Below are 27436 nucleotides of genomic sequence, written 5' to 3' on the forward strand. Positions count from 1 at the left end.
TATATTTCACTTCTCATTTGTTCTGAAATTACAACATTCTCTTGGGCAACAACATCTCTATAAGGATTTGCTGATACATGTATTTCTCTTTCAGAATGGTATCTGAGCTGCATGTAAACTGCAACAATTGACATGCTGAAGATCTGGAATTTGATCAGTTAATAGGGACAGAAAGGTAGGTGAGAATCTTCCTCATAGCGTCATTTATTCCATACTTTTGCATAAAACCTTTTTACTATTCTTCTGATTATATTTTCTATGTAATATGCAAATGAGTTTCAAAGGAGTGTGGACTTGAGAGTACAGCAGTAAAATAATGTCTTATTGGCAATCTCAGTTATGGGAGTAAAAATAATAAAAACTGTGACTGAACTCTAGCTTTTTTTTTAAATAGTTACTCTATTAAATATGACACACAAAAAATCTGTTAAAATTCACTGAGTAATAATTATTTGATAACTTCTTATTTTGGACAATCTTTGTAACTCACTTGGGATTTTTCACTCAATTACAAGATTATTATCAATCATGAACACTGCCATTTATTCCTGCTATTGCAATCAGGCAAAAATTAGCCTTAAAGCTTCATTCGCTGATAAAGCATTCAGTATTTTTTGCACAGAAATATTATTTAGTTAAATTAAAAATGTTTTATTAGAATTTTTATTTATTGCTAGAATAACTAGCAATTTTCATTAAAATATTGCATGTCAAGTGTGCATTGTGCACGCTCTACAACACTTTCAACTTGGCTATGCTCTGCTAAAAACTTTCAAATAAAGGGAAACCTCAAAGTATTTTGCTTGTCTTTAAGTTCATATTCTGTCTATGCATGAGCAACTATTAAAGATGATGATGATGAAAACATTCACAAACCAAATACAATATAATCCAGCATCCCTGGAGACATGGTCCATATTTAGTTTCCAAATGCCTAACAAAAGTGATAGCAAATGGTTTAAAATTCTAAATAATTTAAAATTCTCATCCTTAATAAGAAGTGTATAGCATAATAAGTTTTCAACTTACCCTGGAAGAAACTCTGTCCCACGCTTGCTTCACTATAGCTTGATCAAGTGATAATTTACCATCTTTCCTTAAGGACTGGGTTACAAGTTCAATAGGTTTCCTTTTCATCTCATACTGTATTCTGAAATGCTTAAATGACTGCACAAAGAGAAAATAAAATCAATGTAATACACAGTCAAACAAATTCTGTAATATTTATGGTATACTGTGACCTGTATGACAATTTTGTACTGATAGCAGTTTTAGTACTTTAGCAGTTAACTCGTGTACTTATAGCCATTATTGAATTGCAGTTTATTTAAGGTTTTAATAGAACTTAGAATCCCCCTAGAAAATACGTGTAAGACTTTTTTTGTGTATTTCCCTTCAGTTACCAGAGGCCTGAACCCTGTCCAAAAGTAAATAGTAACTGAATAGAAAACTAGCAAGTGTTAATAGAAAACTAGCAAGTGTATCAACTAAATGCTAGTTGAGACAGATAATGATTGCTTTTAGGAAGCAGTCAAGCTTCAGGAGAAAATTTAGGTCAAAATTTCTGTTACAGGTTTAGACATTAACCTTTGAAAGAAGGGTTAAAAATGAAGAACTAAGCCCTGTCCTCTTCACCTGTCACCTCACCCAGATTTCAGTCATACCTCCTATTTGAGCTATATAATGCAGGATCTGGAAGGACTGTACAGACACATGCTCACTTCTAACTAGGACAGACCTTATTCATGCTGCTAGAAAAAGCTTTCTGTAAGGAAAACCATCTGTGCACTGCTCTACGTAGCAAAGTTGGAGCTGTCATAATTCCTCCACCAACAAGTAACACAGTTTGAATCCTTATTTCTTTAAGCTACAATACATAAAATTGCATATATGTACAATACATCAAATCGTATATATACAGATGGTACAAAATACTGCAGTGCAGTGTCACAAAATGGAGACAACAGCATCTTATTAAAAAAATCTTTCCCAGTTGCTTACCTGGTATTTCTCCTGTAAACTTGTTTCTGCCACCTGTGCCCGTGCTAAATCTCTTTCAAATTGTTCTGCCCACACTTTTAGGTCTCTCAGCATCAACTTGTCTTCCTTCTATGATTTAGTACAACCACACAAAAAACATTGCATCCTATTAGTACAGGTGTCAGATATAGTCCAGAAATGAACATCTCTGTAGCAATTAAAGGTCATTAGTTATAGGGAAAAATCAATGGAAACCTCCGGGCCAAATTCTCTCCTTATTTACCTTCATATAGTCCAACTGAAAAGCACTTGAGTGGAAGAAAGAACTCAGCATTTAGACACAAGTCTTAGAGAGGTGATGTCTTGACTATTTGGGTCATTACTATGTCAGAAATACTACTTGCAGTTCTCACCTGCTGTTAAATTAATAGAAAGTACTTTAAATATACCACAACAGCTAATTTTAGTTTTCCGCATACATTCAGAGGGAATTTCAGTAAAAGCTAATTGATCTGAGACAGGAGAGGATTTATTATCATCTTTCTCATTTTATGACCATTTTATCATCTTACTGTCTACTACTGAACTACTGCTTGGGGGTGCAGAAATATTAGAAGTGCAACTGTATGATCCAAGCTTGCACATTTACTTTCTCATTGACTTCAGGGCAATCCTTGACATCAAGTTGTATGTACAGAAGCCAGAAAAATATTTTGGTATAGAAGGTTTTAACAAGGAAAAATGAAAAGAAACAAAGAAAATCTGGTTCTGTTCAATTTCTTTTGCTTCCATGACATTTTATGGCTTTTAAAAAAAACATACTTGTTTTACAGTTTTGCTTTAACACTTCAAGTCTATCATTGGCACTGGTGCTTTGCAGGGCTGCTTTCAGAATTCAGTGACCTGATAGTGAATAGAAAAATACTGGTAGGAAATCTCAGGTCTTTAAGCATGTTATATTAGAAGGTTAGCAGGCAACAGAAAGGTTTTTTGTGCACTGTGAAGGAACACTAGTCTTTAAGTAGTATACAAATGTCCATCTCGGATTTCCAAGTGATGAAAGACATGTTCTGGCTACTAATCAGAAGCCACTTTTTGGAAGCAAAAAGGTTATACTACTGTAAAGCTGGTGACTGTCAGAAACACATCTATTAAAATGAACAAACAACATATTATATCAGCTATGAACATAAAATGTGTGACTAAGACTGAAGCATTACATAAGAGAAATGAAACTGGACCGTAGCCATTTTAACAGCTTAGAAGAATTGCTTCATTTCAACTGAGGATCTTCGATGTATTTCTGCTAATTCTCCTACTGATCCTCTACTCAGAACAGTGGTAGTTGGCTGGACAGAATTTGCATAATAGAATGTGCAAATATCACAGGTAGTACACCTGTTAATTGTTAATTGGATATTGCAAGGTTAACACTGTGTTATGGCAGCTGCATTGGAATAAAGTTCTCTATAGCTCAGGTTCCTGTCTTCTGACACATGCTTAGGCTGCTGCCTGAAAAACAGTATGGGACATCTATGACACTTCCCTGCTCCAGCTATTTCCAAAGCTGGCAATTCCTTTACTTAACAGAAGGTCCCAAGATGCAAGAACTCCTACTGCTTCCGACTTGTCATATAATTTAAATATAGAGAAGAAAATAAAAGCACTAGCTTTCTGGCATGATAATTTGCTCTGTGTGTGGAAAAATAATGTCAGAATTATTTGAGACAAACAGAAAATTCATGACCACTCCCATATGAGGAGAAGAATATAAGAGAGAATTCTTAACTCATTCAACCATCAAAAAAACTAAAATCTTTGGAATTAAGGGCACTCCATACACTAGAAATAATAACTTTAATGATAGACTATTGAAATCTCTGTTAATGCTTAGCAGTCAGCTCCATAAAGGCAATAGGAAACCCTGCATCATAATGGATTCAAACCATAACAATCCTAGCAATTAGAACTTTAAGTAAGGTATTCTCGAAGTCAAGAAGAGAATGAATGTTTAACAATACTGTGTATACTGCTTTTAGTTCACACTGTAACTTCAATTTTGTAAAGCACAGGATTTTATTCTCTATGGATTACATTCTTATTGCTGAGAGTCACTAAAGATAAGACTTGGTAGGAGCATCTGTGGCCACAACTGTTCCTACAGCAAAGCAAGTAAAATAGGTATTTTGCAAGATTTCTACTAACGTGGTTTAATAGTTTATTTATTGCTAAAAATGAATCTGACCAATTCTTTCTAAATAGAATATCACCAGCAACAAGAGGACTTCTATGGCACCTGAATATAAAGAACACAGGAACAGCCACATCTCTCATTAGACAATTTTTTGTTTTGCAGAAGATGAAAGCATTTCAGTAACTAAGTACCTCACTGAACAGCATTAAAGACATTGTGCAGCACAAGAAAAGCAGGGTAGACATATCATTCATATAGGTATTCATTCATTTTCACAGCTTTCTATTTCAGCATATCACTTGTCACCTGCAAACTTGAGAACATGAGAATTTGAATAGTTCTGCTGGTTAATAACTAAAGAACTCAAAAAAGTACATAATCTCTAATATGTAATTATTAACCAGCAGACATTCAAATTCTCAGGCATAGCATAGATAGAATTTTCAGACATGAGCATTTTAATCTAGAATAAGTTATCTGTTTATCAGAGATGCTGAATTACTATATTGCCTATCTGGTGGAAAAAGAATAATCAAGTCACTTTTAAAATGTATGTACATGAAATCAATTAATTAGGTTATTTCTCTTGAAAACACTGAGTTATATGTATGTGTTACTGTTAGCACAGAAAGACTCACACTGACAACAGTACCACAGATGGGCTGTGAATGCTGAGCCAAGCATCACCTTCAGAAATGAGCTATTAAAGGCAGACAGTAGGTTACTGGAAGAATACAGGAAGTTATTTTCTGCAGTTGCTGCTGAGGAAAACCCTCTTATAACTTGGAACTCTGATAGTAAAAATACACTGGAAGTGATGGGTTTATCATCTGATTTACTTGTTCACTATCAAAGTACGAGAAATGCTTTACAACAGATATATTATGAAAGAGTGTGCTTCTTCTGTATGTAAATCCATAGTGAGCTGAACCAACTTCTACCACTTCACTTCTTCATTATCTTAAGCAGCAATACACCAGGACTACGTAAGGCTAAGATTTTATAGTAAGGTCCAATCAAAGCTGCCCAAACTTTTGCTTGAATGGATTGAGATGGGAATAATTCTGCTATGGTTATTGAACTTCATTTCAATATATATGAGTAGTTTGTAAATACATGGCATGAGATGAGCAGGTGATCGACCTATTTTTTATTGCTTAAAAGAAAAAAAAAAAAGCCAACACAAAGAAACTGCTGTTGAATAAAGGTAAGTTTCTGGACCAGGTGAGACTGAAAACAGAACTGACTGACTACAATGACAGCTGCTATTTTCTTCATTACATTTTCACTCCTGCAATCTTCTAGTTTTATCTGAGTATTCTGAAATGTATTTGAATGTATCTGAAACTTGTTTGAATGTTCACTTTATACATAAAATTCCATCTGTTGGATTTCTCAACTTCTCAGATAATACTAGAAAGTTTTAAGTATTTAAATGTCCAAGATAGCTACAAAAATATATCCTTAAAAAGATCAAAAATTATGTGAAAACAAAGAGCAGAGCACATCATGTACTTAAACATGACTGGTCTCTCCTTCAGACATACATACCACATACATCACTTACACAATCATATATTCAATCTAATATCTACTCTATAAATCTAAGAATATATAACAATATCAATCTAAAATGAAAATAGATGAATAGAAACAAGAATTTGTAATCTATTTTCTCATGTTTATATCTACAATTAAGAAAACATAGTCTGAGGCTTGTTATAGGTAAGCTGACTTCCTTTTCTATATTTCTAAAAAATCATTTGCAAAATTAGGCATTTTGCTGTTAGAATTAGCTATTGTAAGAAAGTAGACTTAGACTCATTATGTTCATCTATTTCCTCTTTTGGAAAGAATAATTGGAGGGTAACTAACCAATGTCTATTAAAATATCCAAGATCAAATGTCAAATATGTTCAGGATAAAACATAAAAAATATGAAATGCCCAAGGCAGGCCCATTATTCTGGAGCACATTATCCTTACCTTAAATTTCATAAAAGAAATGACAAAAGTTGGGATTGATTGAAGTTCCTAGCAATATGAAAGAAGTTGGAAAACAAGAGGAAGAAGAAAAAAAGAAGCAAACAAAATAAAGCAGGTAGAAAGTCCAGTAAGAGTAATACAAGAACTATGTGTTTAAGAATGCAATTAAAGATGTACATAAAAAATTCTCAAATGCATATACCTGTATCACATGTAGTGAAGAAATTCTCATACTACATTTAATTTCTGGATTACTAGTCACCATGTGATTTATCTGAAAAAAGCAGTTACTTACTTTAGAGTAACTGATTCTTCGCGTTGCTTACACGGGCTCATATATGAGCACAGCTGATACAGGCATGATATATTAGACTTCTCTTAATTCTACTAATCCATCACTGGCAAAATTCTCATGCCTATCAGTGACCTATGTCACTGTGACTCTATACCTCGCTCCCTAGTCCTGTCAGTCATAACTGTCAGTTCCATCACCTTTGCCCTTGGCTTAAAATGATTGCATAAAATAACTTCATGGAAAAGAGATCTGAATGGAGCCAGTTCATTAAGCAACATGTGTAAAGTCCCATACCTCAGTCATTAGCTCTGAAACAGTGAAATACATTGAAAAAAAACAATACTGGATAGATATAAGCTCTCAAGTATTCTTGTTTAAACTTTTGGCAAACTTGAGCCTTCTATTACTATGAAATTTTATATTTCTGACATGTCACAGGGAAAGGATTTCTTTTTTTTTTTGTAATCTGGGATTCTTTATGATTTTTTTCAGAGAGAATCTGTCAACAGATAATCAAATTTCTTACAGAGGTTTTTCTTTTTTAAGATATTTGATCTATTCTCAAGAAAATCATGATGAGTTTGGCAGACTACTAAACACAGATTCCAACAAATATTAGGACAGTAGTTTACGTGGTTGTGGACTGGGTGAAGAAAGGGAAGCAAGAATTAATGAAGTCGATCTTGTTGACTGCACAATAACTAGATTAAATAAGATATCCAGATTATCTTTTGCAAATGTCATTCATTTATATTGCATTATATTATGAAGAGATTCCAGTGCTTAAAATTCAACAACATGAAGTTTAACAATACATAGACATAAATATTTCTTTCCATATTTAAAGGGATTATTAGAAAATAAAACCATAATCCAATGTTAAATTGTGAAGTATCATATGGAATTTCTGTACTGCAGTGGGTCTTTCCACTTCTTAGCCCACATTTTAAATTGTGCATGGACTGGTAAAAAGTAGGTAAAGCGTGATTTAAATCACCAGATTAAGTTACTGTGAACACGGATCCACGTTAGTAGTGCTGCCAGTAGGTCAAAGGAGGTGATCTTTCCCCTGTCCTCAGCACTGTTGAGAACACACCTGGTGTGCTCTGTCCATTTCTGGGCTTTTCGGCACAGGAGAGAGGTGGATATGGCCTAACAAAGTGCCACAGATACGTGGAAGGGACTGGAACAACTGTCCTGTGAGCAAAGGCTGAGAAAGATGGGCCTGTTAACCTGGAGTAGAGAGATTTTGTAGTGTATATAAAGCCCTGAGGAGAGAGTGCAAAGAGGACAATTCTAGGCTCATTTTAGTGGACCCTAGTGCCAGGGCAAGAGGCACTCGGCTCAGACTGAAACACAAGAGGTTCTCTCTGACCATCAGAAAACATATCTTTAGGACAATGGTTGCTGTTTTTCTGGGATGCCCAATCCATGGTCATTCTAATATACACGTTGGTTAATGAACTGATTGGAAAAAAATGAAGGAGAGATTACTCATTTTCTCAGTGCACACAGCTGACAGTGTATCAGATATAAGCTATTTCTGTGATTATATATTCTTTTTCAAGGAGTATAGTTCACTGATTCTGTTTTGAGTACGCAGGCATATGCAGGATCAGATCAGACATATAAAAGTTTTGTGGTTTTCTTTTAAGTAGCAGCATTTCTGGAAACCATATAAGTGAATTGTATGCTTTTATGATAACTATACCTAACAGTGTAGGTAGAACAGTGTTTATTGTCTCTTTATTCACTCTTACTAACCTAACACTTTCATATGTCCATCATGTAGCTTTCTTTAGGGATTCTGCATTATTTGGTCGGGTTTTTTTTTTTTTTTTTTTTTAATTTTATTTACATAGGATTCATCCATCTCTAAGAATCTAAAATCTAGATACTTGTATTTTGCCAATCTGTAATCAGCAAGAGATAGACACATTTCCAGATGGTCATTTTTCTTAAGATGAATAAATTGTCTTAACACTGCATAGCATTTCAAAAGAATTTAAAACTGCCTGAGATGAACCTGACCCTTAGTTAGTGATTGATAAAATAGTCTTTTAAGCTGATTAAAAACAAATCCACACAGATTTTATTTTCCTGTGAGTGATATACTCCCTCTATTCTTGGCCTTTTTCTGTTCTCCCTGAAGTCTATTATAAGTCTATGATAATAAATAATTATCACAGTGTTGGAGTACAGGTATCTGAGAGGGATAACCTGTCAAGATTATTATCTGCTAAACTCTTAGGGTACTCTTAATTTCTTGTTTTCCAAAATTAAGCACTTTCAGGGTGTATTTCATCTGATTTGTGTTAAGTGCTTGCTACAGAATAAGATGCACTGAGTAGCAGATGTTACTGTATTTTTCTGTTTGTCAAAATCATCTTAGAGTGACTATCTCAGTAGTGAATTCTTAGTCAGATGACTCCAACCTCATAGTGAGTGTGCATGGGTGGCTTTTAATGGCAGGAGAGGGAGGTGAGAGCTGGAGAAGATTACTGACTTTCTCTTCCTCTGCCCCCCAGCCAACTCAGGTTCCAGTGTGTTTCTTGAAGATGTGTTGTCTACACAAATTCCAAGTGGAATTAACTTGGAAGAAGTGAAGTAGTGATTTAAGCTTGTCCTTTGTGGTCAGAAGGAATAGCTGTTTGTGTGGACATTTCTAGAATTAAAAGAAGTCTAAAATTTCATGCCTAGATCAGGTGTGTTATGTGCACATAACGCAGCCATAGTCCAGGTGACAGACATGGCCAAGTCTGTTGGCAGCAGATGCTGCATTGCGCGCCATGGTATGGAAGTAGCAGGACTGTGTCAGCCTGTCTTGGGTCAGAAATGGAGGCTTTAGAGTTCACTCCCACTCTCCTGTCAGCTCAGCTCCATGGCTCAGTGCTATGGCATTGGCACATTTACATCCTCAGCACAATTTTGCAGTAAGGAAAATGAGGAATGCCAGTGGCTCAGGCTCTGGAATCAGACATCAAAGATACAGCTACTGTGCAGCTACAGCAAAGCTATTAGCCACACCTAATAAATCTAAACCTAGCCAGAAGGAAGGAGATTCACTCATATCAAAGCTCTTCTGTGACTGTAAGGAAACCGAAGAAACATAAACAAAAGTACTGCCTCTTTCTCTCTTACTGGGGCTGAGCAGATTGTCTCAGCAGTGCTTCCTACCATTTGGCACGAAGTAAATGATCAGGATTAGGAAGTGAGTCACAATCACTTGGCATCTCTGAGTACAATCCTTTGCACTACCTCCTAGTGCAAAGCCAATACACTATCATGCTCAAAGCACAAACAAGAAAAACAAACAAAAAAATAGCAAAACAATCCCTTAGAGCGAACAGTCTAATTTCACTATACAATAGAAAGAAATCCAAGTCAAGATCTTAACTGCCTCTCAAGCCTAAAATTCCACAAACTACCTCTAACCATTCTCTAGGACAACTCCTTTTCCTATCCACAAATCCGCTGTGATAGAAACAGAAGTGATGTGTTACTTCAGGCAACAAATAGTTTCAATCTTATTAGTATTATGCTTGAAAATCTCTCAGAAAACTGTTGGATACATTGATTTGCTACCATTTACCATATCTGTTTCTCTTTGCTTTGGCTGAAAGGAAAATCTCTGCAGGATCACCATTCTCTTTTCTCCAGTTATGGGGAAACATCTGCAACACTGGTTCCTTTATTCTCAGTTAATCTTTCTTAGCTTTCTTATTGTGCTTGCTTTTCACTTGAATTGCAGATCAAAACAGAATATAAGAATAAACTATGAGGCTACAAAATGTGTTTATGAAGCACCCCCCCGATAAACTGGCTTGTATAGGTTTGCAAGAGAAACTTACTTCGTTCTCCTGCACATCAGCCACTGTATGATGAGGATCAGGATAGTACTTCAAAAACTGGGCTACGTAGGTCATGATAGACTTTTCATCCGGCTTGTCAACATTCACATCTATACAAGTATAGAACACAGTAAATTAGGTGTTAGCTAAGTGGCAGAAAATAATACTTAAAACTTTAAACACAATAAATCAGCACATTTGGTTTAACTCATTTAAATAGTCCAAGCATTGTTAAACTTAGATACCTTCCGGATCAAGGAGCCTCGGAATCCCTAGCTCTGTTTCCGCGAGTGTAAATGCCTCTTCTAGGTTTTCCCTGTTTGATCTTCCTTTTACTTTCTCCATGTCCACTAAATCTGGGCGGATAGCATGGATAATGGAATGAAATGCAACACCGCTCCTCCAACTTTGTCCAAAGTCTTTGATTTCAATTCCAACTTGCCTGAAGAAGATGAAAGAAAAAATAGTTACTTGCATCAGTATCAAGACAAGGTGAAATCCAGGAGGACAAAGGATGCTCCAGTCAGTGTCTATCATTAAGCCTAAAGTACCTGTTGTTCGTACAGGGCTGGTCACTTCAGATACAGTTCCATCCATACACTGCATAAATTCAACAGGATCTTTTAATATACAAACTGCAAGTTTCCTTGGAAGACACAGCTTGACATTAAGGTAGTCTTTCCATTGTGGAGTTCACAGGAACAATTACACTGCATGTATGTTTAATTCAAAGACCACTGTGATCACTGAAAGACTTCTACAGACTTCAAAGTGCCCTCAACTAGCCCTTGCAAATTACAGTGTAAATGAGGAAGAGGCAAAATGTACTATCCTTGCTCTAGATTTTTTACAACACATTTAACCTATTTTTTCCATAGTGTTGAAAATTTGATTTAAAAGTAAGTTTGTTGATGTGTTTAGAAATTGCAGCTGACTACTGTCAGTAGAATGCCTCTTCCTAACAAGAGCTCAATAGGACAAATGCCAGATCAGACTGTATTGCACTGTAAGTTACTGTAAGTAAGCAGGTGTTCTACCTGCTTACTGGAAAACTAGAGGAAGTCTGTGTGTTTATATTTCTTTTCTCTGAGGTAGTATTCCAAAACTTTTCATTTTCCTCTAAATCACTGTATGATTGATTTTTTTTTTCAAATGGTGTTGATCACTTAATTAAAAAAAGAAAGAAGATTCATTTCTTTACAAAAAAATCATTTTAACGTCTTTTTTTCATTCTTACAGTGGAAGCCATTAAGTTAATATCATTTCTTTGACTGAATATGAACGTGTTTGTTTTTTTTTTAATGAATTTTGCAAAATGAGCAATCTTGGAATAATTCTACAAAAAAAAGCAAGACTCTTAAGGTAACAAAGAATAGCGAGAAATAACTCTGAAACAATTTTGTTTTACCTGTTTTACTTGGTTTAAAAAGAAAGTTCAGGGCGGTTTTATGTCCTTTTTATCTCAAAACCGCAGAAGGATTTTCATGATATTTCATCACCTGTCTTTTGACAGGAAGTGTTGGAATTCAGTGCAGAATTCACATGTGCTGTCACCTGTCAGTGTGTGGCTTGCATTATGGCATCAAGTGTTTGGGCAGCAGAACTAATGCACTGTCATTCAGATAGCTAATTCCCCTGCCAGTTCCTCCTTCTGTCAAAGATAATCCCATTCATTATTCAGAGCCTAGAAAATGTGGTTACTTGTAAAATTAATGCAAATTATAAATAATTACTTGCTTGTTGTCATGGCAGAATAGTTAGCAGCCTCTGTTATCATAAAGAATATGATCAGAGAGAGGCCAGTGCAATGTAAACACAGAGCAAAAGGATAGACTCTGACTGAGAGAGTTTAAACTGTAAAGAAAAAGTTTGCACCTAAATACAAATTTAATTCATCTATAGGTTACTTACCTTGCTGCTGTATATTGGATCCATTTTAACAAAGCCTTCCTGGCACTTCCTTGGACCTTGGTTACCACCTTCCGTTTGCTTGGGGGACTTGCAGTTTCTGAACTGACAACGCTCTCCACAGAAGAAGCACTGCTAGACAATGACTGAAGCTGTGGAAGATTGCTGGTGAGTTCTTCAATCTGTACGAAAAAAAAAATTAACGGATGTTCATGGATAACCTGTTTAATTTTCACCTGTCTCTTGAATAGTAAACTAATAGGACTGACAAAGTAAAGTTGGGCAGAAGCTGTTGTCACTTTTAAATGTTGTAATTTTTAACTGTGCTTCAAAGTAGCTTCAAAGATTTTAATGTGTGTCTGTACCTATATGTTGGTTGTAATTTCTGAAATATGGAAAACCTAGCAATCATTGACCTTCCAAACTACATACAACTACAATAAAGTGCAAGTGTGTTATCTAGTACAACAAATTACAATTGAAATAATAGACAGTGGCTTAAATTGAGCTTTAATACACATCATAAAATGAGTCAGTAATTTCAAAGGATACTCACTAAATTAAAGAACTTAACTGACCTTGATGATCATCCTTTCATTCATATTGTAGTCTTTTGGCATAAATTTAATTGTGGCTTTGCTTAGATGTAACTTGTGATGAAATAATCAATGTACTGCAGCAAAGTGCTTTAGTAAAACTTGCTGAGGATGTATGACATTTATTTGCATCATGGTTTCCATCAAAAGTAAATCATTAACTTGACTGACAATCTGGCTGTAACTCATAAAAATTATATCCAGAGGACAGCATAAGATTGGTCTCCATCTAGACAGTTTACAGCTAAGTATTATCCTTGCAAGTATCTTCATGTTCCAGTGAAATCAGCATGCTTACTTGTATTATGTTAAGCTTAATTGCTGTCTGACATCACGTGCACTGGAATTAGATGGAGTACAATCACCAGCAAGGCTGGTAATGGTGCTTTTTTTTTTTTTATACTGTTATTTTGCATTCTTCGGAGGTACTGGAAGAATGTGTTCTAGTGATAGAAGAAAGATATTCTATGCTCATTACCAAGACAGGTATTTTAGTTTAAGCAATGTGAAGCAGCCCTATCTGCTGCTTTATTCAAGATCAGATTCTCAGTCATTTATATACTTTCAATCATCTAATTAAATACTGGAAATGCACCAGTTCATTTGCAATAAACTCTACCATTGTTTGAGGAAGCAACACTGAATTTAAAAAACATACCTGAAAATATAAGATTATCGTCCACACCAAGCCAAGCACAATAGAAGGTCGACCATCAGCAATATCAGTTGAGTTTATGTTGACAAGCTTAATCTATTTTAGAAAGAAAACATGTTATTACTACACACAAGAAACAATATCAATTACAAAATATATAGATTTTATGTTTTAATAAATTTTTCTAACAAAATAAGAAGTTTCTTAATAAAAAGGTATCCCATAATTATGTAATTTCACTTAAGTGTTGCTATACATAATGAAAGAATTTTAGGTGCATAACAGGCTAATATTGTAGAAATAATATTTAATTTTTGTAGGAAAGAAGTGATAAAAATTACATAAAAACATTGTACAAACCGGAGATCCTCGGTATACAGACTAGCATGAAAAGTAAAAGGAAAAAATGTTACAAAAATAATGTTTAAGTGATTAAGTAAATGTGTTAATTTTAAAATGTAAAGAAAGCATAATTTTGCTTACAACTCAGAATACGATTAAGAAAGAAAGCAAATGGAATACTCTGGAACAGTTTTTAAATTATGTAGGCTGTCCTCGCTACTTGTATAGGATTGAAAAAGAAAACAGTTTTAGAATAAAAAGGAAATAAGAAAAGGGGAAAAAAGCATTAAAGAAAGGGAAGAAAAAAAAAGTCACATTTCTTCAGGGAACTTTTTATTGTAAAATATTTTACCAACACTGATGAAGGTTCCCTTGAAAGACAAATCTGACTATATATATATATTTTTTTTTTTTTAATAAAGAATATGAATATTTCAGTTGTCCAAGGTCATATGCAGTTTATCAAAAGAAACATAAATAGGTCTTAACTCCCAAATGCTTACCTATATTCTGAAGAAAGTGTCACCATAAAATAATCTCAAGAGAAAAAGCAGCAGAGACAAAGACTATGCATAAAGAAACTAACATGTAAACAGTTCTTAAGGAAATGGAATAGAATAGGCAGTATCAGAATATCAGGAAATACACTAATCATTCACTCAGCAAAACTAAAAAATTCTGCCTTTAGTCTTGACATTAATAAGGAGGGCTACTAAACTGTTCTTGCACTCAAAACATGTTCATGGAAAAGGGTTATAGAAAAACTTGGGAGAATGAGTTTAAGAAAAGCATGAGACTGACTTCTGGTCACCTTGTTTGTATCCACAAAACAAAGCAAAAAATGCAGTCCTCTGAATCAACAGCTGGGAAGCCCATTAGATAATGCCATTACCTACCTAAAGAAAAAAGCACCTTGAGTCTCACTCTTTTATCTGGCTCGGCTCCCACAAAAAGTTTTCTTTTTCTAGAAAACAAGGTTTTTCTTATGGATATTATAGATAAAAAGAGTCATGAAGACTCAGCTAAAGCTTTTGATTAGGCTGCTGCTCATGAAGCCATAGTGTATTTACTCTAGTTATTGTTACATTAGTCTTATAATCCATTAAAAAGAATTTAAATCTATTAAATAAACACTTCAGTACCATTAAAAAGAAAAACGCAAACCAAACACAAACAAACCAAAATAACAACAATAAAAAAGGTTTAGTCCAGAATAGTATCAGCAAAATCTCAAGTGCATTTCGCAGTATGACAGCCAGAAGTCTGTCTGGATTGTGAAAATATGAAGTTGAATAAATCTGTAATAAATTTTATTTGTGGGAGAGCCCAGGGAGGAAGGAGACCCCGAGCACACAAGTGCCACAGGCAGCCACTCATCTTCTTTCATTTGCCTGTGAGTAAAAACCAGGGACCGCACTTAGCTGCTGAAAAAGCATTTGTTGTCTGAACACATCCCCATCTCCTCTGAGAGGACAAGGGTGATAGACTGGATAGATGCATTGTGTAAGCTGCATTCAGCCTAAAGCCACCTGCTAATGCACACCAATCTACCTTGCATATTGTTTATTTCCATTTCCCTCTAGAAGGAAATCTGATATACCAATACACCGTACATACAAAAAATAACTGAGAGAGAAAAGTCCCCAAACTACTGTTGCATTGCATTATAGAGAAATAAAATACTTTGGTTGTTATACCTGCATTGGAAAAAAATAAACTGAAAGGAAGAAATAAAAAGAATATCTCCAATTGTAATTAAAAAAAAAAAAAGTAGATATGTCAGTGTAACACAGCAAGATTGTTTTTATTTGATATTCATACCTAGAATACATCAAGTTTTTTCTTAGAATCACTGAAGGGTTTGCTGAAAGCAATCTTAAAGATCATACAGTTCCAGTCCCCTGCTGTGGGCAGGGATGCCTCCCACTAGATCAAGCTGCCCAGAGTCTCATCCAATCTGGCCTTGAACATTTCCACGGATGTAGCATCTGCAGATTCTCTGGGCAACCTGTTCCAGTATCTTGCCACCTTCACAGCAAATAACTTATTTCTAATATTCAATCTAAACTTACTCTCATCTAGATTAGCACTACTACACCTTGTGTTATCACTACAGGCCCTGGTAAAAAAAGCCCCTCTTTATTATAGGCCCCCTTTAGGAACGGAAAGGCCAGTACAAGGTTTCCCCGGAGACTTCTCTCAGACTGTCATTGCAGTAGAGGTGCCTCAGCACCCTAATCATCTATCGTTTTATATCTATATGTTAAATTTTTATATAGCTTTGTTACATTTTGTGTGTTACATCTAAAACTGCCAGAGGGGTGATTACAAGAATCAATCCAGAAATTAACTTGAACTCCTGCCAAGCTAATAAAGGGTCACACTGTTCTAAATTCACACATGTATTAATTTCAAGGAGCAGTGTTTTGCAAGTATGGTCATAAAGGAATGCCTCTACTGAACTGAAAATTGTTCTTAACTTTGCTGAGAACAGAAACAAGGAAGCAGGGAAGAGTTAAAGAATACAGAAAATAAAAGGAAAAAGATAAGCCAAGGTGATTCTAACTAAAAACCCTTGAAAATTTATCCCATTAATTGCTACATATTAGTGTTGAATCTTGACATTTTTACTTTACAGCAGCTTTTGTGCTATCAGACTTACCCGTCTTCCTTCTAGAAACTTAAGTGCTGTGCCAATGTTGGCAACCCAGTGAATTCTCTTCAGATGACGTCCTTGCTCACAAGGCTTTAAGGAAAAGAAAAGTGTACACTCCAATTAGGTATATTCACTTTGCTGAAAAAAATGAAGTTCCACATAATTACAAACACAAATGTATATGCCATAGCCTGATTTACCTGTACAAATGTTTCTCAGAGCAGTCAAATTGTGTTTTTGCATAAAACCAACAGAGAAGTCTAGGGAGATCCGATGGATACAGGGGACATTAATGTCAAAGTTCTATTTTCAAATAGTTTTAGTTATTTAATAAATTCAGGGTAAAAGATTTGGGCCTCAGTCTGTAGACTTCATAAAATCAGAGATTATTTTTCTCACATAAAATAAACTAATTATGTTTATTGCATATATCTGAGAGAAGTTAAAAGTAAAGTCTCAGTAGAATATTTTTGTCTGAGAAATTGAGGTGGTCATTATTATCAAAATTCAGTCTGCCATGAAGAAAATTTTGCTGAACTTCAGGCATGTAAGTTAAAAATAATAGTAATAAAAAATAAGAAATTAAATTGTCCTTGAATTAAATCAAGAACATATTTTAAACTCTTAACATTCTAAATTTGAATTTTAAATGTTCTCTTAACATTATATTGCAATGTAAATACGAACTACTGCTATTTAAATTAGTATTGATAAAGTTACATTTTTAACAATTGTTTATTATAGATTCTAAAATTCCTTTTGAAGTTACTATAGAATATAATACTCTGTTATACATGGCTTTTTAGTTAACCAGAAACTGCTCTCGTTCTGTGATTTGTATGAGCAGGATATTATCTAGCGAATGTCACTTAACCAGTACCTTCACTAAAATTCTTTCCCTGTTTTACTATTATGTTGCCGCAAGAGGGAGACTTCTTTTCTCATATGAACAGAAGCAGCAATCGGTACATTTCAACAAAGCAGAAATACCCTTGAAAAAGTAGCTTACTTCTCATTAAAATCTCTTTACAAGCACTCTTGCAATACGAATTACTATTAATTTCAGCTATCTCCTGCTGTATGAGAAAGAGGAAAAAGAATGGAACATGCAAATAGTATGAATGTGAGGGAATAGGCAAACTGAATGGTAGTTGTTCTGCTCTCAGGTGCTGCCCCATGATACATGAGCTGGTTTGGAAAAAGTGAGAGGTCTTGGCCTAAAAATATTTAATTCCTTTCACCATCACAAACACACTACTAACATGGGTCCCAAGAGAAAATTCATTTGACAAGTACAAATTGTAGCCTCCTTGCACGTGATGGCTGTGAAATGCCATTTGGCATCAGTTGAGGGTCTTCACAGTGGCTATGCATCTGTCAGTGCACATGGATATTAGACCCCATGATATCTGAGGGGCTCACAATGTCTTGAGAAGAAAGCCATGAATTAGACAAGAAAACCTGTCATTATTTCTTCAAGCCATATAGAAGCTTGGGTTTCAGACTGTGTTTGTGTCACAGTAGTAACACTATAGTAACAGCAAGGTGAATTGTAAAGACTAATATGAACAAGTTATTTTTATGAACTAGTAAGACAAAACTAAAATAAAATACATGAAATCAAGATTTTCAGCCTGCAGTTATCTCATTTTGCATTATAACCAGATAGACCACTCTGTGAATAAATTTATCTTGCTTCACAGCAGTCAGGTAGGTTTTTTGTTTGTTTGTTTGTTTTTAAGAGTACTCAAATATAGAACCAGAAGATCATATCCAAGAAGTTGTGCAACCATCTCACAGATTCAGAAGGGAGGAACTTCTTACCAGTTTCTGCCCTGAAAGAACCTCCAAAAGGGCTATCAGCATTACCCCATCCTTGATGTCTTCAAACAAATCACTGACCATCATGGGAGGATTGCGCTGAAAAGTGAGAAGACCAGATATTATAAAGGTGGCAGCAGCAGCACTGTCTTCTGTCTCCCTTCCTTTCAAACAGAAGGGCAAGGAGTGGTTGAGTCCCCTTCTTTATGTTTTACAACATTTAATATTGTTTTGCTTTTTAACCATTTCTTTGCCACCATATTGTTTGTCTCTTTAACATTTCTGGAAAAAGCCTTCTGCTCCCTAAAATAACCAAAGAAACAAAACAGTTGCCTAGAGACTGTAAAATACACACATTTTACTAATGTACTATTGCAGTCATGTTTCAACCTACTGGCATATTTTGCCCGGTGTTACGTATGTCACAGAAATTTCACTCTCCTTGTTTGAGAAACGAGCTGTGTGAAGAAAAGATCCCTAAAGCAATGTGGCTGTCTGAGCAGTTCTGCTGCTTTCTTACAGCTAAATGTTGTTTCACTAAATTGCCATATTTTCTCTCCTTTCTTTCATCCAGGCCTTGCAGGCTTCAGTGCTGTTAGCACTATGACAACTTCTACTTAAGACAAATTGCTTAACATATGTCTTTAAGTTTGCAAACACAAGAATGACAACACTGAAAAACATGTAAACAGATGATGTTTCAGGAATTTTGAGTAACAAAGTCCCACCTCTGAACTCCAATTTCTTGTATACATGTCAGTTTGTAGCCAGTTTGGCTAGCATCTGGTCAGCACTTTAACGATCACACAGTATTTCACATTAACCAAAAATTTGGAGTGAAACTTGGTTCTGCTGAATTAAAGAAAACAAACACTTTCCAGCTTCTATGACTTTGTTAGAATTTATATTCCTGCTAATTCACATAATGGTAATATTTATATCTGCTAATTGACTGAAAGGACAGACTAAAAATTTAGTTTTAAATTATCTTCTGCTTAATAATTTGTGCTTGGGGTGCTTCTAAAAAAAATGCTTGTACAAAATCTTGAATTATTATTTCTCTGCCATAGAATCATACGTTTGATGATCCTAAGAAATGAAACGCTGCTCATGAAAAGGTAAATATGCTATTAAAAAACCAGCAGACAGCAAAAATTTCTACCTCCCATAACCAAAACACCCAGCCTTCAGTGTTCAGTTTTGATGAACTAAAACTTCATTGAGACACAGTTTTGGTCTAATGTGGACTTCATTTGAGATGTGGTATGCTCTGATAGCTGCAATAATAAAGAGTGTATGTTCTCAAATACATGAAACAGCACTATTGTAACATATTGTAAGAGTATATTTAACCATATTACTTTTTGTTTTTCTAGTAATGTAATACATTATGGATAATGTTCTTCCTTGATATAACACCAAAGAAATCAGTGGAGCAATCGGGTCACTGGAGTTTAATTTGTCCCATTACAGGCAGTTGATGAAAATATAATTAATCTTCTTCACCTTTTGTGTTATCACTTCCTCTTTGAAATCTGAAACAGCTTTGGTTTTATCAGTATTATTGTGTGATCTAAAGTGAAGAAATATGTATTAAAATAATACATCATTAAAGACAACCATCTACTATCCTAATCCAACAGCAGCTGAAGGCCTGAAAAATTTCGTCATAGAACTAAATGCTCCAGTAGCGAAGCTTGTCTGAGTGAGTGAAGTTTAGAGTGAAGCACTCTAAAGTAAGGAACAGAGAGATCTTTTTAGGAAGGATGATTTAGGATACCTTCAGATTAACAGGTATGAGAGATTTACAGTGCCTCATAAAACCTGTAATATGACTGTCAGATGACCTGTTTGAGAACAACACAGATCCCTTCCAGCCTGAGTGCTCTGGTATTCTTATTCTCAATGCACAGTACACTCCAGAATTTGTGTTATTCCAAAATAAAGTCACGATCTATCTGGCATTCATGTGCAAACCAAATGTGGGATGTACCTCTTGTTCCTGGGGTGCATCATTTCATGCTACAGATACAACCTCTCATCATCCATTTCAAGTTCTTGCTTTGAAACACCCTTCGTGGGTCACTCCTTTCTGACAACATTTAGAAAAACTTGATTTGAAGGCATCACACTGAAGTAAAGCAGGGAAACTACCTCCAAAGACATCGTTCAGGTAAACAAACACAGTACTCTCCTTCCAACATAAATCAAATGTTAGTATGGGGGGAAACTAAAGAAAGGATGAGAAAGCAGTCAAACAAATAAGAGAAAGAACAAAACAACCATCAAATGAATTACATCAAAGTCCACAAGACTGACTGTTCTGAACTCTGAGAATCAAAGAGTGAAATTTACTTTTTGTTGCTGCGACCTTTGCATAATTGCACTGTCAATGTTTACCATCACGCATCATTTACATTAACACTAATACAACAGGGAACAAAAGACATGTAAAATAGCCTTGTTGCATGGTCTTCTATATGCAATACCTCTTAAGTAGAAAATTAGTTAACTATAGATACTAACAAAATGGTATTGCATAATGCAATTTATAAGGTATTTCACTATCTGAAGATGTTAACAACTAATTATAAGGAGATAGGACCCTGTTCGTTTGTCGTTTGGTGCTCAACAATTCTTTGCCTCAGTTTTCACTGGCAGCCATGCTTCTCATGGCTCTAATGTCCCTGTACCTCTAGGTGTTGAGTAAAATCGCCCCCTCCGTATAATAGCAGAGCAAGTAAAAGACCACCTCATGAAACTGAATGGGTTCAAAAAATATGTGTCCCAGTGCCCCGAACAAACTAACTGATGCAGTTACCAAGCCACTCTCCATCATGTCAGGTGACATCTCCAGTGATTGGAAAACAGGAAATACCACTCCCATTGTTAAGAAAGGAAGAAAGGAAGATACAGGGAACAACACATTGGTGAGCTTCACGTCTGTTCCTGGGAAAATCATGGAATAGATCATCCTGGAAGGTGTTAGAAAGATAGACAGGGATAGAACAAGTGGAACTATTTTTAAACTAAAAGAGGGGAGATCTACATTAAATGTTAGGAATAAATTCTTTACTCAGGAAGTGGTGAGGCACTGGAACATGTTGTCCAGAGAGGTTGTGAATGCCCCATCCCTGGTGGTGCTCATGGTGAGGTTGGATGGCACCCTGGGCAGCCTGGCATAGTGGAAGGTATCCTTACTCATAGCCAGGGGGTTAAAATTAGATGATCTTTATAAACCCTTCCATCCAGTCAGTAATTCTGTGAAATATCTGTTAATTCCATATTTGAGATTTGGATTTTACAAAACATAGTTTACTGTGTCAGAAGAGGAATATCTAATGGTAGTAGATCTATCATATGTTTCTTTCTGTGAGGCTTGTCAGTCATATTTTTTTTTGTATATACTGACGCTCTTTAAATAATTCATAGTATTTCCTGAAAGCTGCAGGAAATGAGATCAGTTTGTAAGAGAAACAGGTATAAGCAAAACACATCCTCATCAGTTCCTGCTAGGGATCAATTCTAAATATAGCTATTTAAATAAATGTTTAATGGGAGAAAAAAAAAGTAACCTTTACAATTAATTCTGAATTCATATTGCTCCTACAAAGCACACGAATTTGGTTGTAGGGTGTGCCTTTCGTGATACGACTTTTCCTAAATGTCATCGCCACTATAAACTAACTACGGTACTGTACTAAACTTGTTGAAAGAGTATATACAATACAAGATGTAGAATATCATTTTGATTTCCTGGAGAAGCTTATGTAATACCAAAATCAAGCAACGAGTCATAGGAAATTTCAGTGGAGACCTGATGAACTGTTAAATTAAAGTCTGCTGCTCATCAAAGAATATTCTGATTTTGACCAAAGAATTTTGTCCAAAAGCTTATAAGTAAGATATTATTTAATATTATAGGATTTCAAAAGCTTATTTCATGCACTTCTCTAACATTCTTTTTGTCTGGTTTAAGAATTACTTCAATAAATTTTTCATGAAGTCTTTTCAGCATTCAGTATATAGCGTTTTAGGATCATTACAGCTTCTTATGTTGCTGAAGTTACACAGTTACAAGCATTAAGCTAAAATCTGGACTACATTCAATATCTTCAAAGTTAGAAAATTTTAAGTTAGTTTTCACTCTTGGCTTTCACTGATTTTAGTTACTATTTTGGCTGCATACCATGGCTATCAGATGAGTAGGTATTAAGTCCTGTTGAGTCTCTAAAATAAGAAGCATTCAAGAGATTTTTTACTGATTATAGCTCTTAAAGGAAAGTCAAAACAACACAGTGCTTTATTCTCTGGTAACCAGTATAATCATAGAACGGCCTGGGTTGGAAGGGATCTTAAAGTCCACCCAGTTTCAACTCCCTGCAACAGGCAGGGCTGTCACGCTCTGGATCAGGCTGCCCAGGGCCTCATCAAACCTGACCCTGAACACTTCCAGGGATGGGACATCCACAGCTTTTCTGGATAACCCGAGCCACTGCCTCAGCACCTTCACAGTAAAGAATTTCTTCTGATATCTAATCTAAATCTACTGTTTTTTTGTTACATAAACCAATATTCCTTGACCTGTCAGTATACTCCTTGATAAAGAGTCTCTTGGTAAGCTTCACTGTTGTGTTCAACATTTCATTTCTCATTTGAATCTTTGCTACAGGAATATTTTCCTGTAAGAAATTATGTTTTCATGCTCCTTGCTATTAACGTCTCCTTTTATGATTGAAGTCAGAGGAATTGGGCCCTAAATCTTACATGACTAGCTCCTTCACACAAGTTAATTTTGAGAATGCTAGTTCACCCTTCATTTAACATTACAGTTACATGTAGTACTTGTGAAAACATACAGTGAGTAGAAAGCTGTAAATCACATTTGTTATCATGCTGGTAAAATTGACTTAGCTTTAAGTTTGTCATTCTACCAGTTTTTAAGTTTGCCTTTAAGTTTCCCTCTGTCAGTCACTAAGATAACTAGAAGTCTTTGTGTTTTCCCTTTGAAAAAGACAGAACTATGTAATTTATTTATGAAAACAGATGAGGTTCTTGTGTGTGAATACCTAGTTACGCTGCATGGGAGAGTTATAAATTTTGCTATATCCAATTCTTTTTCATCCTTTTTATTTTCCGTGAAACATATCAAGCTTTCACGGTCTCAGAAGCCTTAATTTAAGGTTTAATATCCAGATTTAATTTAGTGTTACAAGAGCCTTGCATGTATATAACCTAAAAATATCCCTTCTGAATTTTATTTTGACATATCAATCACCTGCTTTTGTTTCTCCATATTTTTTCCCTTTTAATAGAAGTACAAAATACATACCATTTATTTCATTATATATTTGTTGTTTGCTCATTGTTTTCAATGAGTTTACAATACTTTGGTGAGTAAAAATATTGAAGTTATCTCTATACAAGATGTTATTTGATTGAGTTAAACCGACTTTCAGGTTGTGTTCAAAAGCTTTGTACCGCTGAAGATGACAAAGTGAATAAAAGGTGTGTGCATCTGTTGTTTTCAAAGAGGCATGTTTGTCATCTTCCTTATTCAATTAATCCACTATCTAAAAATTTAATCATGTCCAATCCAATCCATATATATATATATATATATATATATATATATATATATGTGTGGATATATATATATATAAGACTTATTTGGTGTAATTTCACCCTATATTTTAAACTTGGAATTAATAATGATTCCTCAAATATACATAGAGGAGAAATTAACTTATTTCTACAGATTTGAAGGCTGGAAGTCAGTGACGGAGAGAAGTCTGGTTCCAGAAACTTAGAGAAATATATATAAATAGCATGGGGTTAGAAAGCTTGAATGTTCTGGTCCTGCTACACAAGCATATCTCATTTATCATTAATAGGACTGCACAAATTAAACTGGACAGCCAGGGGACAAATAGAGCACTTTAATCTGTTATCTTGACCCTAATATCTGCAAGTGGGTGGCAAAGAGACAGTTTGAGGTTGCTGAGTCAGAATCACAGAATGGATTCAGGTAGCTTGAACTCCTGAGGGCACAGGGACACATGCAGCCTAATAATAAAAGCTGACCCAAGATGAAACTGTTATACTACCTGTTAGTAACCATCCTTGAAGCTCTTTCTGCCACGTTTGTTCCCTGCAGTACGGTGCCTTGTGGCTGAGGGCACAGACCATGCTAAGGCTGCTTTACCTCAACTTTTCTTTTCAAGTATCCCATAATTTACTAACTCTTTTGTATATAATGTGTTTTTATAAATATATATATTTGGATTAAGAAATACAACTTCAAAAATAGTAGCATTCTACTGTAAGAGAGAATATAAACAATCATACCAACTCTTTCTTACAGAGTCCAATTTGTAAACTCATTTCATTTACAAGTTCTGTTCATTGTTAATGACTTGTAACCCTACTCTCAAAGCTGTTCTTCACTTTTTATAGATAAAAAGACAAAAATGATTTTTTTCAAAAAAAAAAGACTCAATGATGTTTTGCTAAGAAAACATTAATTTCTCTTGATTTTGAATTTTCATGCACTTACCAGTATTTTTTCAAAAACATTCAAACTCTATTCACTGATTGAGCATTTCTCCATGTAACCATGGTTTTAGAGTTACAGTTACTATACTATTAACCTTAGATGCTGGGTTTTTTTTTAATCCTTATTGTTGTTGTTATTATAATTTCCTCCTATTATTTTTTCAATTAACATGTTTACCAGATTAGTAAAAGTGGCAAGTTCATTCAGGCATTCTTGCTGTTCACCTTCATGGTGTCCATATGAACTTGTTTCGGTCAAAACACTTCCCAAGCAGTTTAGAAAGTTAAAAATAAAACAGAAGGAACAAATGCTACTACAACTTCTATAATATCCATATTTTCCATAAATCCTGAGTTTGAAAACATTCCTACTTATGCTAGTAAATGAATGATAATGGAAAGATCACATTCTATAATTCTCATCAAAAATGATAAGAAAAGCAGCAAATACTAACTGAAAGTATAAATACAGTTACAGTTCTATTACTAAAGTTCAACAACCAGGAGGGTTAATAAGTTGCATATGACAAAATATTCTTCATCTAACTGAAGACAAAGTTTTATAAATAATGATGGGAAAAATCAGTCTGGCTTGGATCAGCACTTCTAATAATTATGCTATTTCAGAATTAGGGTGCACGTAGCTCAGAAGGAAAGTAAGATTATTTAGAATAAACTGAGTTACTATATAAATAAATACATCAGACATCTTGTTATTAGCCTCAGAATTTTTGTGCACTAATAACCATACTAATAATATTTACAGTACTTGTCAGTCAAATCTATCACCATCTAAAAACAGTGCCCTTTTAACTCTCTTGTTTCAATAAACAGGCTGTTAATAAGTAGAGAAAAGGTTTTAACAAGAAGTAGTCCTGAAAATGTGTACAGTACAAATAATTTAGGTAATGTTAGTAGCTTTACAGTAGCCACAAGCAAATGTTTCTCCACCAAAGCCGGTAACATTACTTATTTCAGGAAACTGCTATTCTCACGGGTAAAACTTCTGGCAAATAGTGAAAGCCTTGGAAGAAAGCTGAGTTTCCTTGCAATCTTGATTCTTCTGGACAAAATATATTGGTGATGAGGCAGCTAGAAAGCTGCTCCCTAATAGGCATATGCATGTGAGTTATATGGTCACAGACTGTGATAATCTCTGAAGGTGTCTCCTTCCCTTCTTCATACCAAGAACTTTTTCTGTCTGTTGTCAGTTCATCAGGTACTGCTGTTTCTCTGCAGTCAGTGCAAGGCCAGTATTTCATGACATTCCATTTTGGTGGTGCTTCACTTTTTATGGGGTTCAAAGAGCAGACAACTCTGTCTAAAAATAGGTCTACTTCCAGGAGTTTCCTTATCATAATTCAAGGGCCTCCACACAATGGAGATGTTATATCTTTCCACTTCCTTTTTAAATAATAAAAACTGCAACCATCCTTCATAAGAGCCAAGTAACCTAAATATTGGATTTTTAGGTTACAATTCTTAATGTAAATGCAAGGAAATCCTACGTGTTTCACAGACGCATTTGTACTTTCTACAGCTGTTGTGAACCCAGAAAATGCATTTCCATGCATTAAAAAAAAAAAAAAAAAAAAAAAAAGCAAAACACAAAGACTTAAGTTTGAGCTTCAAAACTTTTGAATGGAATGGGTCACTGGTTCTCTTTTGAGTCTAATCCCTATAATATAAAAACAGTTTTTCTCCTTTGACAGTGTAATAGCATACATTAGAAACAGTTTAAAACATTAGACTCACTGCTTAGGCAACAAGGCAAACTTGCTGACAGCCATCATTAAAAATATCACAGAAACAATTTTCCTGTTGAAAGGTGAATTAACACAGACTACGTACTGTACAATAGCTCGTGTTGCTACAAGTGGAGGTTTGTGGCTGGTTAACTGCTTTCTTTGACTGTGAGCATTTGGTTCTCTTTCACAGCATCATGGTCTTTAAAGAAATATATATGTAGATGAAAAGAGTCACAAGATCCATCTGTGCACTCATTGCCCTAAGAGACTAGTTGTCAATGGTTTATGGTATAGCAGGGTTCATAAATCTTAATGCAAAGCAAAATATCTTATTTGAGCTACGACCATGACTTTATTGCTTCTTAAGGATCAGTCAATTACTACTAGTAAATTATCATTACACATGCCAAAACACATTTATAATTAACAACATATACGTTTATCTAATGGTCAATTACAACAAAATATTAATGATCAATTCTTAATGACACCATACAACTAGGAAATAGAAAATCACAAAGTGTAAGTTCTTTTTCTCTCTTTTGCTCTGCTAAACACTTAAACAAAATCTGGATTTCTTTCTATCTCAGCTGAAGTAAATGGAGCGTTTGTAGAGTGCTCACGTTCTCTGCTACATGTGGCTGTTTGCAAATATTTCAAAGAGAAATAGGAGAAAGATTTTATTCCCAGTGAAGACCTACCATCAAGAAATTCTAAAGATAACCTCGTACTTTTAGCTGAATTTGCTAATGTCAGTGCAGTTCATTTCACTGTAAATTCTTCATTTAAATTCCTCACTAGTAAAAATAAAAGTTATTGCTCTACATTACAAGTCCTATCAGACCAAATC

The 27436-nt window shown here is 34.9% G+C and overlaps 1 protein-coding gene and 1 long non-coding RNA gene across 2 annotated transcripts in view; one reads left to right on the top strand and one right to left on the bottom strand.

The window, feature by feature from the left end:
• Nucleotides 1–26508, top strand: LOC112532053. The gene is made up of 3 exons (XR_003074235.2): nucleotides 1–175; nucleotides 12208–12381; nucleotides 18205–26508. It is a non-coding gene; the product is annotated as an uncharacterized LOC112532053 (long non-coding RNA).
• Nucleotides 1–27436, bottom strand: part of SYNE1 (spectrin repeat containing, nuclear envelope 1) — a 250326-nt gene that overhangs the window by 218937 nt on the left and 3953 nt on the right. The window contains 9 exon segments of the mRNA XM_040697338.2: nucleotides 1030–1167; nucleotides 2002–2109; nucleotides 10306–10415; nucleotides 10551–10747; nucleotides 12217–12395; nucleotides 13468–13560; nucleotides 13825–13845; nucleotides 16469–16552; nucleotides 18287–18382. Coding sequence (XP_040553272.1) covers nucleotides 1030–1167; nucleotides 2002–2109; nucleotides 10306–10415; nucleotides 10551–10747; nucleotides 12217–12395; nucleotides 13468–13560; nucleotides 13825–13845; nucleotides 16469–16552; nucleotides 18287–18382 — 1026 coding nt within the window.

Source organism: Gallus gallus, chromosome 3 (genome assembly GCF_016699485.2).
Source record: "Gallus gallus isolate bGalGal1 chromosome 3, bGalGal1.mat.broiler.GRCg7b, whole genome shotgun sequence".
Classification (NCBI taxonomy): Eukaryota; Metazoa; Chordata; class Aves; order Galliformes; family Phasianidae; genus Gallus; species Gallus gallus.